The sequence below is a fragment of the Phacochoerus africanus genome, chromosome 12 (genome assembly GCF_016906955.1).
Source record: "Phacochoerus africanus isolate WHEZ1 chromosome 12, ROS_Pafr_v1, whole genome shotgun sequence".
Lineage (NCBI taxonomy): Eukaryota > Metazoa > Chordata > Mammalia > Artiodactyla > Suidae > Phacochoerus > Phacochoerus africanus.
The window spans coordinates 44,523,390-44,539,159 of NC_062555.1; the positions used below are offsets into that span (position 1 = coordinate 44,523,390).

General features: G+C 43.5%; 1 protein-coding gene across 6 annotated transcripts in view; it reads right to left on the reverse strand.

Moving 5' to 3' along the window:
• Positions 1 to 15,770, reverse strand: part of MKX (mohawk homeobox) — a 78,258-nt gene that overhangs the window by 60,116 nt on the left and 2,372 nt on the right. For all 6 annotated transcript variants that reach the window (XM_047755207.1, XM_047755203.1, XM_047755206.1 and 3 more), the window contains exons 2-5: positions 15,400 to 15,666; positions 13,667 to 13,826; positions 5,023 to 5,176; positions 4,239 to 4,574 (exon numbers count right to left, since the gene is read on the reverse strand). In XM_047755207.1, the coding sequence (XP_047611163.1) occupies positions 4,239 to 4,574; positions 5,023 to 5,176; positions 13,667 to 13,826; positions 15,400 to 15,587 (838 nt within the window). In that variant the 5' untranslated portion in view covers positions 15,588 to 15,666. The remainder of the gene's footprint in view (positions 1 to 4,238; positions 4,575 to 5,022; positions 5,177 to 13,666; positions 13,827 to 15,399; positions 15,667 to 15,770) is intronic.

A 15,770-nucleotide genomic window follows, 5' to 3' on the forward strand; every position in this document is an offset into this window, starting at 1 on the left:
CAGGCGCTGGCAACACAGGGGAGCGGTCCACACGTTATATTTCAAGACCTGCCTGACGTTCCCCTCATCAAGGATGCTTCTTAGAAACGTTTCCCCCCCTCTTTTGCTGAAGAAGGAAATTTCACAGGCTTGGTTGGTTTGGAGGGTAGATTAAATTCCAATCCAAGTGAGGAAGGGCTCCCAAGAGGACTCTCTCTGCAAGGGGGATACGGATGGCAGGTGGCTCCTCCAGGGACGTGCCATCCGGAGAACGTGAGTGCTGAGTCAGGAATGGAGTAGGGATGATGGCTGAGCTGTGTCCTGACCCCTCAGGGAGCAGCCCAGCTACGGGCTGGAGCTCTGGAGTCAGTGTGGGAGGGGAACCCACTCCATCAAATATCTCGAAATTTCCATCAGTTGATCTCACGCAAAGAAGAGGACTGTAATTGTACTTTAGGTGACTTCATTCAACAGGTGACACCGAGCAACTAGCTCTTCTCATGTATTACATCCCTGTATTTAGAAGCAATGACCTTAATAATTCTGATCGATTCTAATGTCATAATCGCTGCTGTCAGAAATGCTTTAACCAATATTTACTGAGAGCCTACTATGCCCTGAAAAAAAGAACACTCTTTCCCCCCTGCACGATATGGGTAACTGCAGATTACAGAGAAATACTTCCACAGAAAATCAACAAAACTATGTTTGTATCTATTTGGAAGGTGTCTAGGAATATTGTCGTTTAGGATTACTGCTTTATATTCTATCAGGCTTCTCTCTCCTAGAATTTAACAAGTGAAATGAAATTCCGTGATACATTATCCTTCCAAACACCGACACTTTCTTTCATTTGGCTTTTTTTTTTTTTTTTTTTGTCTTTTTGCCATTTCTTGGGTCGCTCCCACAGCATATGGAGGTTCCCAGGCTAGGTGTCTAATTGGAGCTGTAGCCGCCGGCCTACACCACAGCCACAGCAACACGGGATCCGAGCCGCGTTTGCAACCTTCACCACAGCTCACGGCAACGCGGGATCCTTAACCCACTGAGCAAGGCCAGGGATTGAACCTGCAACCTCATGGTTCCTAGTCGGATTCGTTAACCACTGTGCCATGATGGGAACTCCATCATTTGGCTTTTTTAATATATAAAAATATCTACTCATAACAGTCAATAAAATGCATCATGAGATAGCAACTGTCTTACAAAACTGGATGGAAAAATGGATACAATGTCTTCGCACAGATAAACCTATGCGTTCTATTTAAAGGTGATCTCTTCTGAAAAAAGAATTTCAAAGCTGAACTTTCTGTACTATTGTAGAACTAGGGTGAAGAGGGGAGTGGTGATTAACAGAAGACTTAGAAGATGGCTGTTTAGGTGAGGAAAGAAAGCTATAACCAGAAGGAACTGAAGGAATTCAGAATCCTGCGTGCCAGAGAAAACCAAAGCAGCTGCTCAGTAAGTATTTACCGAGATCCCCTGTCCTACCATTTATGCAAGAGTGGGAACCCAGCTACAACCGAGCAGCCCTGCCACTAATTCCCACAGAAGATGCCATTTATTGCTTTGGTCTGAAACGCAACAGACCAGCCTTACACCCACCAGTATGTCTTGATTCTCCATCCACAAAACCAAAAATTTTATTCCGTTCTTTTTCAGCTGACACGCATGCACGAAAAACCAGAAGTTGATGTGTCTAGGCTGCCTTCTCATCGTTGCATAACTAAAAAATAGGTTTTTTTATTTAAAAATAGAACTTGGCGAGTGAAGAGTCCATAATACGGACCAAGTGCATTTGGAATGCTTTAATAAAAATAAATGTCCAAGGCATTTCACTCTGAAAAGTATCAACGACACAGGCATGCTCATCCCTCTTTGGCTTTACACTTTGTCACCTTTGAAAAGAGCGTGCATTGTCACAAGTTTTTAAATAACAGACCTTCAATTACCCCACCTCATTAAATTTTCATTTTTTATCTTCCTTGTTTTTGTCCATACACACTTGTCATAATTATATTCAGTGTAGCCACAACTGAAAATTTTTTTCATTTAACATTTATTACATTGGCAACATTTCCCATGTCGTGTCATCGTCAGCATCAGTATCACAAACCAAAATTCTGACTTTTATGCTATCAGAACCTGGTTTGGGATTAGAATGACATTCACATAAGTTGAGATACTTTCTGTGTGTTCATACGTTCCAGAAAAAAAGGTATAAAATAGAGGAATCAATTATTTCTTCAGACTTTGAAAAAATTCAAGGGATCTATCAAGTCATGTGTTTGGGGCATGGACTTTTCTTAAAAACTTTAATTTTTCCACATCAGCAGTCATTTAAAACTTTTCTTATTATGAATTTATGATTTAATTTGTGTGAATAATAGCAATTCGCTTCATCCACACATCTGCATATAATAGACTGTCCAATAATTGTGCATAGTACTATATCATAATTTTAAAAAATATTTCTAATAACGATATATTGATTGCTAAGCTTCTTTCTTCTTTCCGACCTTCATTTGTGTCAGTTTTGGCTTGTTTCTTTTACTACTTATTTCAAAAAGCCGACTCTTGATTTATTTATCTCTTTTGCAGCCTTCCCTTTTACCTTTTTTGTTTTCTGTTTATTCTTTTTTCAATTATCTGTACTTGGATGACTTATTTTCCTTTTTCTGAAAATAAACACTCATAAAGCTCTGAATTACTTCCAAGTTCTAACCTGCCCACATCAGTTAGGTATTAGTGGATAGTTTAAATTTTTTCATTATTGGCTAAACCATCTTCTGTTGCATCTATTACTTCTTACCAAACAATTACTACTCACAAGACTGTTTTTCTGAGTGTTTGGAGATGTTTTCACTGTTTCTTTGTTCGGGTTGGAGATACAAACAGAAAATGAGATTAAGTCATTAAAAATATATTAAGACTTCCTCTGACTCCTCGGAGATGATGGGTCTTGTATATACTTGTAGACACCTGAAGATCAGATTTCTGGCTAAGTAACATTAAAGATACTTTAACTGACCAACTCAAAATTTCTTTATAGGAGTTCCTATCATGGCACAGTGGTTAATGAATCTGACTAGGAACCATGAGGTTGCAGATTTGATCCCTGGCCTCGCTCAGTTGGTTGAGGATCCTGTGTTGCTGTGGCTCTGGGGCAGGCTGGCAGCTACAGCTCTGATTAGACCCCTAGTCTGGAAACCTCCATATGCCATGAGTATGGCCCTAGAAAAGGCAAAAAGACCAAAAAAAAAAATTTATTTATAAAGCTCTACTGCACACACATCAAGCTCCTTGATATTATAGCGTTTCAGTGTAGTTAAAAGTAGCTTCATAGCCATCAGCATTGACTCTAGAATGCCACAACTATTCAATAAATGACAAAGGTGTAATGAAAACAATAATATAGTTATGTTGCTCCAACCTCTGGTGCAGGCTCAGCTCCAGTATTGTGAGCTGTGTGTTCTTGATCTGGGCTTTCTTATCTGTGACATGATACGGCTGGACGAGGCTTCCTGAAGTTAATCCAGGGTGACATTTCTAAATCTCACTGGCTGGCATTTTCAGGACCTGAACTCCACCTACACCAGATGTAGGACAAACATAATCCTCTGAACTGAAGCAACTGGCTCAAACACTCCTTATAAGCAAAGCTCTCAGGAAACTGAAGTCAAGAAAGAAGATTTTACTGAACTTGAACATTCTGGACAAGGAGAAATCGCTTCATTATTTCTGCACGAAAAGAAAAAATTTCAAAGCTGTTTATCGGCCCTACCTGTGCTTTTCAGGAAGAAAAGTAAAATTTCCAAAGCTCTTTGAGCCAGACCTCCGCTTCTCCTTCACAAAAGCCTTGGCACCCGTGCTAGCCTCTATCCATTCTCCATCACTCTTAGCAATCACAGAATTTAAGAGAAAAGAAGGAATACTAAGTATTGGCACAGTGGGTTATAATCTGGGACATCCTTCCATTATAATTTAAAGCCAACACATCTCTCCTCAAAGAAGGTTTATCGCGAAGATTAACATTTTTTTATTGAGAATGAACACTTTCCAGGAGAGCATCCTCTACTAACCAGCACATCTGCTGCGTAAGAGCAAAACAAATGCTTTCCAGCTGAATTCTGGGCAATATGTGGCATAACCTGGGGCACAAGCGATAAAAACCATGCCTTTGCACTTGTCGAAAGAGAGCCCTCCGCTGCAGGCTTCACTCTGTTTTAAGCAAAGCATCACAAAGAGCCCACACTCACCTGTGCGATAGACAAAGTTGCCTTCGGTCTCTGATGACGAGGGAGATACCAACTCCTCCTCGAATTCATTGGAACTAAAAGATCCCGAGTGGTTTCTTTGCCTTGTCTTTCCTATCATGGCAGCGTTTGTGACCATGACATGTCTCAAAGAGTCGTTAAGGTAACGATTCAATAAACTGCTCTTGTACTTTGGGGGCGAAACATAGTCCTCGCTGGCCTGAGACTCGGGCCTCACGCCAGCTTTTATGACCGAGCTCTCACTTTTAATCACAGGATGGTGAACTGGATTATCGTAGCTCCCTTCGTTCATGTGGTTTCGTGGGGGATTTTCTCCATCTACGGGGGGGAAAAAACATATCACCAGGTCGTGCTTACACATGCTTTTCCCCAGCCCCCTAATTGTTATACATTTAATGATTTAAAAAATACACACAGGAAGACTATTTAAAGGGTAATAAAATTATCTTTGACATTTAAGATTAATTTTCAGGCAAAGGAAAGCAGAAATCTAGGTAATCTCTCCCTTCGGTATTTTAATTTTAATACACTTCACAGAAAATGTTATTCTGACACATGATAAATCTATGAACGAGAGGAAAGAGCCATAATTCGCTTGGTCATTTACAGTATTGTAAAAGCGAAGTTACCTCCTGCCATAAAAAAGAACCGTGACGGCATCGTCATGTTTTGTAGGATTGGCCTTAAAAATAGCAACTGAGGTGAGCGTCTCATTACAGAGGCAGAGCAGAGAAAGCAAAATTAAAAAAAAAGAAAATTAACGAACCTTCAGAACATGAATCATCACTGCTTACACTAAGCCGCTCAGCGTTGCCTTGAACATACTTGTTGTACAACTTGATTCTTAAGGCCCAGCTTAAATCTGGCTGTCGAACGGTATTCTTAAGCCGACGTCTTGCATTAGCAAACCAATTTGACACCTAAAAAAGTTGTATTTCTCAATTAACACAACATAAGACATTATCCCTCGTGCGATGACTTTGCTACAATTACCAGAAAGGATCTAAGCCTCTCTTCTTGATCTCTGGTTATTAAATAGTCTCAGGACCTGACCGTACTGGACATTCCTATTTGTTCATTATTCATTCAACGAATGCTCTGAGCATGTACCACACTGACTGAGCACTGACTGTGTTCTGGGAATAAGAAAACGTTAAGGGGCTTTGCTGTCAAATGCTCAGTCTAGTAAGAGAGACTAGACTCTAATGTAGGAAAGAATGTGATACATGGTTTCAGAGGCGTTACCATAAAACGTTATAGGAGCCCAGCGGAAGGACGGGTTACTTTCCCATGTGGCTCAAGACGTCAGGAGAAACTTAGCTAGATTTTGAAGGAATATCTCAGGGATAACAGGTAGGGAAGTGTGTTTCCACAGGAACAAATACAAGTCACATAAATTCCAGAGACACTGGGATGGGAGAGGAAGAGGGAAGAATGAGAGATGACCCTGAGCTATCAAACGTGTGTAAGTAAGAGAAGCAGTGCCACTTGAAGAAAGAAAGCAGAATTGCTTCAGGGTGAAAGCAATCGGTCTGGTTGGGAATGATCAGCTTGAGGCACCAAAAAAGTACACAGGTGAGATGTGTCACAAGAAAATGAAAATGGCATCTGCGGTTTAAGGGCAAGGTAGATCAGATCCGGGACCGGGAGCTGAAGTTATGACAGTAGACAAATGGAAAGAGGATCAAGGACCAAACCCTAGACACCTTCAGTGATGAAGAAGATGGGAGCATGCAAGACAGAGAGAGAGCAGACAAGGAGAGAGAGACAGAGACAGAGAGAGGCAGAGAGAGAGCAATCAGACAAGGGGAGGGAGAGAGAGGGGGAGAGAGACAGACAGAGACAGAGAGAGATAGAGAGACAGAGACAGAGCAATCAGACAAGGGGAGGAGGAGAGAGACAGAGAGAAACAGAGAAAGGGAGCAATCAGACAAGGAGAAGGTGGGGGGGGGGGAGAGACAAAGACAGAGAGAGAAAGCAATCAAACAAGGAAAGAGAGAGAGGAACCAAATAATACCCAGCTTGAAGCTAAAACGCAAGTGCTTCCAAACAGGTGTTGCCAAAGAAATGAACACTGTAAAACAAAATTAGTTCCACTGTTTTTTTTTTAAGGTGTTACTGTATTTCTAGAGGCTAACATGGTACTTGACATTTCTTTTTAAATTCAAGCTATCATCAGTGTGTATCATCAGCTATACACACGCACGCACACACACACACACCCTGAAAGGGCATTATTTGCCTTAGTAACAAGGGTAAAACATGGAAAGAGGATTACGTCTTTCTGCTAATTTATTTATTCCAGAACAGGATCCCACAGTACTATGATTGTTTGTGTGGTGATGCGTGCACTGGAATTTCTTTCTTTGTTTTTTTGTTTACCTTTATACTATAAACACACAATTTTCTCATAGTACTCAAGCTCTAATTAGTGAATGAATCTGTGGTGAATCCTACTTTAAAAACTAATTTTTTTGAAGTTCCCATCGTGGCGCAGCGGAAACAAATCCAACTAGGAACCATGAGGTTTTGGGTTCGATCCCTGGCCTCGCTCAGTGGGTTAAGGATCTGGCGTTGTTATGAGCTGTGGTGTAGGTCGCAGATGCGGCTCGGATCTGGTGTTGCTGTGGCTGTGGTGCAGACCGGCAGCTGTCGCTCTGATTGGATCCCTAGCCTGGGAACTCCCATATGCCATGGGTGTGGCCCTAAAATGCAAAACAAACAAAAAACTACAATTTTTTCATTTTTTTCCCCATGGGTAAAACATAGGAACTTTCCCAAATTATAGTTACACAAACTATATCGCATTTGAGATATATATATATATATATATATATATTCACATATACATAGATATATTTCACATTACTTCCCTTTGTGTCTTAAGCAATGATCGTTATCCTCTCAAGTTTCTGTGCAGTGATCTAATATCTCACCATGGCATTTCAAAAGCCTTCATCTCTACCAACCCCCTCTCTCTGCCAAGCTGTGCCATTATGACCATGGTTCAGTCTGACTCTAAATTCTGCCTTCTCCAACCTCTACAAACCTACAGCCTCTACAACTTCTGGGACGATTCATTCAACAAACACAGGCTGAGGAGCTCTTGTGCTTTAGCCACCGAGTTCCGTGCTAAGAATGAATACACGTTGTCCCTGCATATACAGAAGGACCAGCACTGAAGAGCTGGCCATGCTTCGCCACAATACACGCGTGAACCTGCACCGTGGAAGCAGCACGGTCCTGGTCCGTCTATTCTCCCAGTCATGGCCAAAATGTCCGTCCACATCCCTTGAACTGGGAATTTTATTTTATTTTATTTTATTTTATTTTTTATTGCTATTTCCCCCAACATACTTTTTCCCCCCCACTGTACAGCATAGGGACGAACTGGGAATTTTAGAACATTATTTTTTTGAACATCCCTCTCTTGTACTCCATCCACTTGAATGGAATGTAACAACCACCATCAAATTCAAGTATTGACGCCCTGTTGGGACTTAATCACCGTTTTCAAATCCAGCCCATGACCTGATAGCCTCTGATTCTTGTAAAATGGACAGACCTGGTTTCCTGTTCTGAGCTGGCTAAGAACATGCTGTGTGACAGGTTATTTATTTATTTGTGTGTGGTTTTTTTTTTTTTTTTTTTTTGCTTTTTAGGGCCGCATCGGCAGCCTGTCGAAGTTCCCAGGCTAGGGGTCAAATCGGAGCTGCAGGTGCCGGCCTACGCCACAGCCACAGCAACACGGGATACTTAACCCATCAATCGAGGCCAGTGATCGAACCCACAGACTCATGGATACCGCTGTGCCAAAACGGGAAGTCCTGCTGTGTGAGTTTAGATAACTCGATCGACTTTTCAGAACTTCAAACCTTACATCTATAAAATGCATGAGATGGTTCCTAACATCCTTGCCAACGCTGAGAACTAAGATCTGTGAATACTGCCCGCCCAGGCTCTCCTGCAAAAGTGTTAACCCATCTCTGTTACGGCTGGTACTAACCTACCTCTCCTCTTGGCCACCACCCTTTAACGATCAGATAGGTGTGTGTCCTTCTCTGTCCCTCTCACCCAAGGTGGCCTACGACTTCACCTATGTCTACGTCACTTGTAGTTATTAGAATCCAACTCCAAAACTTCTTTTGGGGACTTTCTTTACTAATCATATAATTCAGAGACTAATCTTAAATCTTAATGGACCTTTGCTCTTAACACAGCCCACAAATAGTTCCACATAGGGTAAAATTCAATTCTTACGAAACTCTTCATATTTTTATAAAAATGCAATGGACTTCTCATCTCAAAAAAACATTAATACACTATAATTTTAACATACAAACATGGGGACCTATAAATATCACGTGGGATAAACTAACTTTTCACATACGGGAGTCACATCCTTTTTATGTTTTACATACTCGTAGTTCTTACCAGAGTATATTCATTATACCATGAAAGATGTTCCATAAATGTTTGCTGGCATCTAATACAAGCTGTTTCTAAACTGATTTCATCAATTTGACTGGTACCCAATCTGCCAATATATTTACTCTGCCATTATCTTATTATCAGAAATTTACAGTACAACCCAAGGGCTGGCTATAGTCTGGGGTGTTTAATATCTTCTTGTGTTAAGGTGTGCAAACAGCAGACAATAGCTGGTGAGAAAATTTGCCTAAATATTATTTTGCAATTGTTTTCCTGATGAATATAATGCAAATGCCATCTGTTTCACTGAAAGTAAAAACAGTCAGTTCAAATTTTCTACCGTTAACTTACTATGGATTCCTCCAGGTTATCATTCAAATTCTCTTGAATTCTATTTTACGTGAAACAGGCCTCCTGAGCAAGGCTAGGTTCTGCAACAGCATCTTAATGTCAAACTCAGAGCTTTAAAAACACTGTGTTTTATAGGGAAAGCTTAGAAAACCAAATATCTAGAAGCTGGAAGAGAAAACTAAGTACTTTTCATCCCACTCTAACAGAAGTGTTTACATTCATCATATTGACAGAGCAATCATTACGGTAAACCCAACGGGATATGCCGGCATCTGTCTACCTGTGAACACACAGAATTACCAACTCATATCTGTTTATTCAACTGAAATATTAAACACCTTATTTCTCTGCTATGTAGTGTAACACTCAGAATAATGTAGAAAGACTAATCTGAGATTTTGTTGAATAGTTATCAGTGGCCATAATCCTTATTGTTGATAAGTGCACATGTGTCTCAGCAAAAGCACTCAATGCCAAACAAAAACAGAGCTATATCAACATAGGGGCAAAATCTCACAACACAGCAGATTTAACCAAACGGCACGTGGACGTAGCACAGGGATTTGAACCTTCTACTATGATTAACATCCAATCACTAAAATGTAATCTCAAACTCCACTTGCATGGCACCTTGTGTTATGATCACGGAAAAAATCACCCAGAGTAGACATTTCACTCTCATAATCCAGGAAAAAAACATATATTTTAAATATATATATATATAGAAACATGAGAAATAGTGAAGCCTGATACAGCCATTTGCCCTTTTTAAAACAACTTCTTCAGAGGTAATTATTCCCTAGGGAAGCTCCATATCCTACAAAAAGACAAAACCCCAACTGAACATCACTTTATATCATTCCACAATAAAGCAGTTTATATTTTGAGGGTAGAAAATATATTTTTAGAATGTGTGAACAATGGTCATGTCCAGTGGACTATTTTGGCTGGTTAAAGTCAAAACACATATACAAACACAAAAATCATTTCCCTGTTAATTTCATTAAAACGCTTATGTCTTATTAGCAATTTGCCAGGTTAATAATGCAAACAGTTATAGCACCTTAAGACAAGCTGCCAAGTCTAGGGGTAGAAAAACGTGAAAGTTGCGTCAATAACCTCTTTCTGTTTCATCTTTCCAGGATGAATAAAATGTAGGTGTTGATTACTGTCCTGAGCGCGTCTATTTATCAGGAAAAGTAACTTCTATGGTCTTAAACAAATTCCCTCCAGTACAGTTTCAGCTTTTTGTTCCTAGGCTTAATGGAGATTGCTGGCCAGGTTTGGTACCCTTCCTTGTCAATTTAAGAGTGGCAAAATAAGGCAAAAGTCCTTCTTACGAAAACTATGGCAGTACGGCACACAACCAAAAGGAAAACGTTAGATGTAAAAGAAATTTTCAAATGTGAGACAGTCTTGTTAAGGAAATTTTCAAATGCAAGACATAATTGTTAACAATTATGCTGATAATTTATTGATATCGCTTATGAGAAGCAGAGACAGGAGGTATTATAATCAGCAAGAAATAGAATTTGGAGCCAGTAATAAGGAGAACCCTTGATATTTGTCTACAGACATACAATATGACATATAATATGACATATTTTCAGATATACTGAAAATAATAAAGTGAGTCATACTAGTGCCTGATTTGTAGACGTGCCATATTAAATAAAGATAATGAGATGCCCTCTGTGTTTTTCCTGGAATGGGATGGCTTTTAAGACTAGATCTTAGTCTGATTTCAAGACATTCTCCCGTTTTCAGGAAGACGTTTCGGGAAGTCACATGGTGATGACAGTGGTATTCCCCAGTTAGAACCTACTCAGTCTACAGACATGTGCAGATAGTTTTCTCTATGGAAAGTACTGGGCTGGGAGGAAATGGGTGCATAAGAATGAATAAGACATGATCACTCTTCTCAAGCAGCCTGACTCCACGGGAGACATTTATTCAGTGGGAGAACCTGACTCCCAAAACAGGGGTCTAATTTGCAGGGCTCAAAAGCTGTATTCAGATCACAGCTTGCTATTTTTCCCCCAGAAGTAAAATGTATTTACATAATTTATTTGGTTTCCATAGAGTCAGAATTTGCTTTGGATGTTTAATACATGTCTGACTTAAACAAACCCCTTATATTCATAAATTTATACTTTCTTACATAGACATTCCATTATGCCTAATTGAGAATAACTGAATGATATATAAGGTTACTCTATACATTTTCATTCTGTCCATTTATTACTTTAGCGTTCCAGAAACCAACTTTACTTATTATAAAATTTGGGGATCATTAACCAGTATAAATTATAAATAATTACCTTTACCCCATTTAAAAACTATACATTTGTGTGCATTTTTATTTTCTGAAGACTAGTGTAAGAGAAAGTGTAATGGGAAAAGTTTTTACTACATGAATAAAAACTTCATGTAAATTAGAAAAATGCAATAGTCTGAGAGTTCCTGTCATGGCGCAGTGGGGACGAATCCGACTAGGAACCATGAGGTTTCGGGTTCGATCCCTGGCCTCGCTCAGTTGGTTAAGGATCCGGCATTGCCATGAGCTGTGGTGCAGGTGGCAGATGTGGCTCGGATCTGGTGTTGCTGTGGCTGTGGTGTAGGCCGGCGGCAACAGCTCCAATTAGACCCCCAGCCTGGCAACCTCCATATGCCGTGGAAAAAGACGAAAGACAAAAAAAAAAAAAGAAAAAAGAAAAGAAAAGTGCAATAGTCTTACCAAGATTTTAATGTAAAAAGAACTGTTACTTGTACTTGTATCATTAGAGGTAGAAAATAATCTTATTCTGTATTAAAACGACAACTACTTATATTGCAGCTCAAAAAAACCTACTGCACATGAAAATATAAATGTCTCTGCTAATGACAATTAATACTTCTCATAATTAAAAATGTCCTAAGTATGCCATAAACATTTTTTGCTCTCTGTATGAAAGAATGGCAAGTATTAAGCATGGAACTACGTAATGTAATTAATAATCTGATGTTTTATTGCTGACATCACAGTGAAATATTCAAATAGCTCTATAAATTAGTGTACTTTCAAAATAAATAGCATACGGGTTTAAACTAAAACTTGAAAGTACGCATTTATTTTCAAAAGTCAAGTTTTCCTTGATTGGGGTAATTTATTTAAAAACTACTTTTGAAAATCATTGAAAGTTCATAGTTTTATGTCAAATAGATATTAAGCCAAGAACACTAAATTAATTATCCCCTCCAGTGCTGCAGCAAATCACTATTAATACTACTGCCTGTTAATATAAAGCAAAACAGATGTTTTTCACTACAACTGTATACCGAAAATAAGTAGACAAATGCATATTACAGTTTTAATAAGACTGAATACAAGTCAATTTTCATGCTTTGTCAAACCTTCCAGCAATTCCTAAAATGACAATCTTAAATACTCTGGAAAGCAATTTTTTGTTATCTAATAGTTAAATATTCTTTTTTATCTTGGGGCTCTTACTATAATTTTAACAGAATGACCAAAAGTTCACAAATGCAGTGATGCAGGGCTGGGATAATGCATGAGACTTCTCAGCTCTTTTAGCTCCTCCTCTTCTTCTTTCTGAGGAAATGTGTTCTATCTGCATGCAGAAAAGTTCCTGTCACTCTATTTACCAAAGAAAACTGGTGTGATGGAAAGAACATTTGAGCTGAAATTACACTGTTTCCAGGCCTATCTCTACCCCTAATAACACACCCTCCTCCTGCCTTGGTTAACTCATCTGCAAAATGCTGCTAATACCTGCTCTACCTCACCCTGCTTTTGTGAATATCAGATAAAATGAAGGGGGAAAAATAACCTTGTGAAATGTAAAGGAGCGCTGATCCCTAGAGAGGAAACAAACTTACACCATTTCTCTACATTCGACAAAGTAACCCAAGCACTTGAAACCTGCCTCTCCTTAACCCCAGGAGAAACACAGCAGCAGCAAAATTTTGTGGCTAAGGCCCAGGGTGCCTCATTAAAAAAAAAAAAAAAAAAAAAAAAAATCCCAAACCCACTTTTAGCCCTTCCAACCCATCTCCTAGCTCTGTGAAATTGAAGGTCATCCCATTCTTGACCTTGAACATGGGGGCCGTAAAGTGGGATGCCTTCCTGCCTGGTTTTCAAAGTGTGGGTCCAGGGCCAGGAGAACGGGTCAGAAATACAAAAGATCGTCCCCATCCAAGACCGACTACTGAATCACAAATTCCTGGGGGCGGCCCAGCAATCTGGGTTTTAACAAGTCCTCCAGGCGATTCGTATGCAGACTCGAGTGTGAAAAATCACTTCGGGGTAGTTCCATCCGCAGGCCTCTACATGGGGCCCCAGAATCCAGACTCCCAGACATCTTGTCCGAACTGTGCGCTTGCCTTTTCACGGCCCTCTTTAACACCATACAACCCTCTGGAACCAAGCTTAGAAAAGATGGGAGGAAACCCGGACACCCTGCTCACAACAGCGCTCTGTCCCTGTGCCAGCCCGTCACCACCCTGGGCCAGAGGAAGCAGAGCGCGGGCGGCCCTCTCCGCCCCAGCCTGCCCGTCCTGCCCAGCAGCGGGGAGGTGGATACCCGCCGCGCCGCCCCGGAGCCCCGCAGGGCTGGTGGCCCGATTACCTGCACTAGCGTCATCTGCGAGCCGAGCGCCAGGAGTATCTTCTCCGTCTTGGTTGGGTACGGGTTGTCGCGGTGCTTGTAAAGCCACTGCTTAAGGGGCCGCGCCATGTCTTGCAGGGCCTGCCTCTTGTGCCTCACCTTCCCGCCGTTCTGCCGGGCCCTGCGACACCGGAGAGGAGGGGCCCGGTGAGCCGCGCCGGCCCAGCACCCAACGCTCCCGCCCGCGCCCCGACGGAGAGGCCAGGCAGAGGTGGGAGCCACACATTGTCCGGGTGGGATCAGCCTTTGCTGGGCCTCTGGCTTCGAAATACCCTTGGCGGTCACACGAGGGGCAAAGGCAGTCAAGGCCAACAGGTTTGCACTGAAAGGGGGAATATCTCGAAGCCAGAGGTTACAGGTACAGGTGACTTGAAGATCACTGTTATTCACGCCACAGATCTGCGCTGCAGGGCTGTCACAGGCCCTGGCCCGCCGGCACCGCGCCCTCCAGGGGCCTGGCCTCTCCGGCAGCGCGGAGGCTGCGGCCTCCTCTCGAATGTTCTTTGGGGACTCAAGCCCTGGGGCTTCCCGTCCCCTGTGGTCAAAGGAAAGGTGCCCACTGGACGTGGGGAATGAAGCAAGGGAGGGTGGCCGCCCCGTTGCCCCGGTTCTTTTCAAGCCCTCCGGATTCCTTGGATCCTCTGGGTAAAGGGGGAATTATCCAAGAAAGATGCAGAACCTTAAAAAATAACAACTCTCGGGGGCCTTTCCACTACAGTTTAAAACTATGGAAAGGTCTGGCCAGCAAGTAAAGTAAAAAGACCTCAGGAAAATCGTATTCAAAGGAGGAAGAGATAGAGCAGCGGAGCCGGGCGGTGGGCGCTGCGCTCCCCGGCGGCTCCGGGAGGTGTCGCCGCGCCGCCGCCTCCGGGGCTTCTGCCTCTTTAAACACTTTGAAATGCAATTCCAGCCGCGAGGACCGGTAGTCACATTTTGACGAAACCTAATCTCTATTTTACCAAGCAGCCACGCCGCAGAACAAGCAGCTGATGCAATCTTTCAGGTGGAGCGGGCCCGCGCGGCCGCCCCTCCCCCCGCAGGGAGCTCGCTCCCGCGACCGCAGGGACGTGGCGGGGCTACAGATGGCCCTCCGCGCCTCTGCAGCCACAGCAGCTGGCGGCCCGCGAGCTCTCGCCCAGCCGCAGCCCCTCGGCCCCCTAAACCGAAACCCGGTCGGTGGAGCCGCGGCACCCCCGCCCCTCCCGGCTCCGGGCTCTCAGCTGGCCCCGCGGAGCCGCGCGCATCCCGGGCGCCCAGTGGGGAGCCGACCTTCCTGACACCTTGGCCAGGCCCAGTCGCGGCAAGAGAGAGGAAGCCCCGGGGACGGCCTGACCTGGGAAGCCCCGACTGCCTGGCCCCGCTCCGTGCCTCTGCCGCGCCCTCAGCCCCGCCTCCGCGCCGGAGAGAGACGAATAACCCCCCATCCTGAGGTCCACGCAACGAGGACTAAGGACAGTTTCAGGGGTCCTCAGTTTTCCACGATTCTCTTTCGAGCTCTTCTAACGAATCGGTCCGTATTTTGATCAACTAATACCTTTACTGAGAACGCAGAGACAGGGAGGCGGAGACTTATCCTCCCTGCATAACTCCGGGCCCCCAACCTTGGGCCCGGTTGCCACTCGCCCGCCCTCGCTGCTCAGAGCCCACAACCCTCCCGGCTGTGGGCAGGCAGGGCCCGCGGGGAGTGCGCCTACCCGGTCCTTCGGTGTCGCAGACCCAGGTTGTCCTTGAGGGGCGGGCCGTCCGTAATGCCCACCTCGGGGCGGGCGTGGGGACTGTCCAGGACGCCGCCGAAGGGCCGGCCGCCCCGCTCCCGCTCCGAAGCGCCTCGGTCCTCAAAAAGCACCGCGCCGCTGAGCTTGTTGAAGACGATGGTGTTCATGGTGCAGACGGGCAGGGGCGCGCGGCACAGCCGCAGGGCCTCCGGGCCGGGCCGCCAGGAGCTCCGCAAGGCTCGGGTTCTGGAAGATAAAGATACATCACATTACTCCCGGGGAGCGCTCACACTCCTGAGCGTCCCCAGCCCCTAACTTGGCCGCGGCGCCGGGCTGCGGAGCTCAGGGGA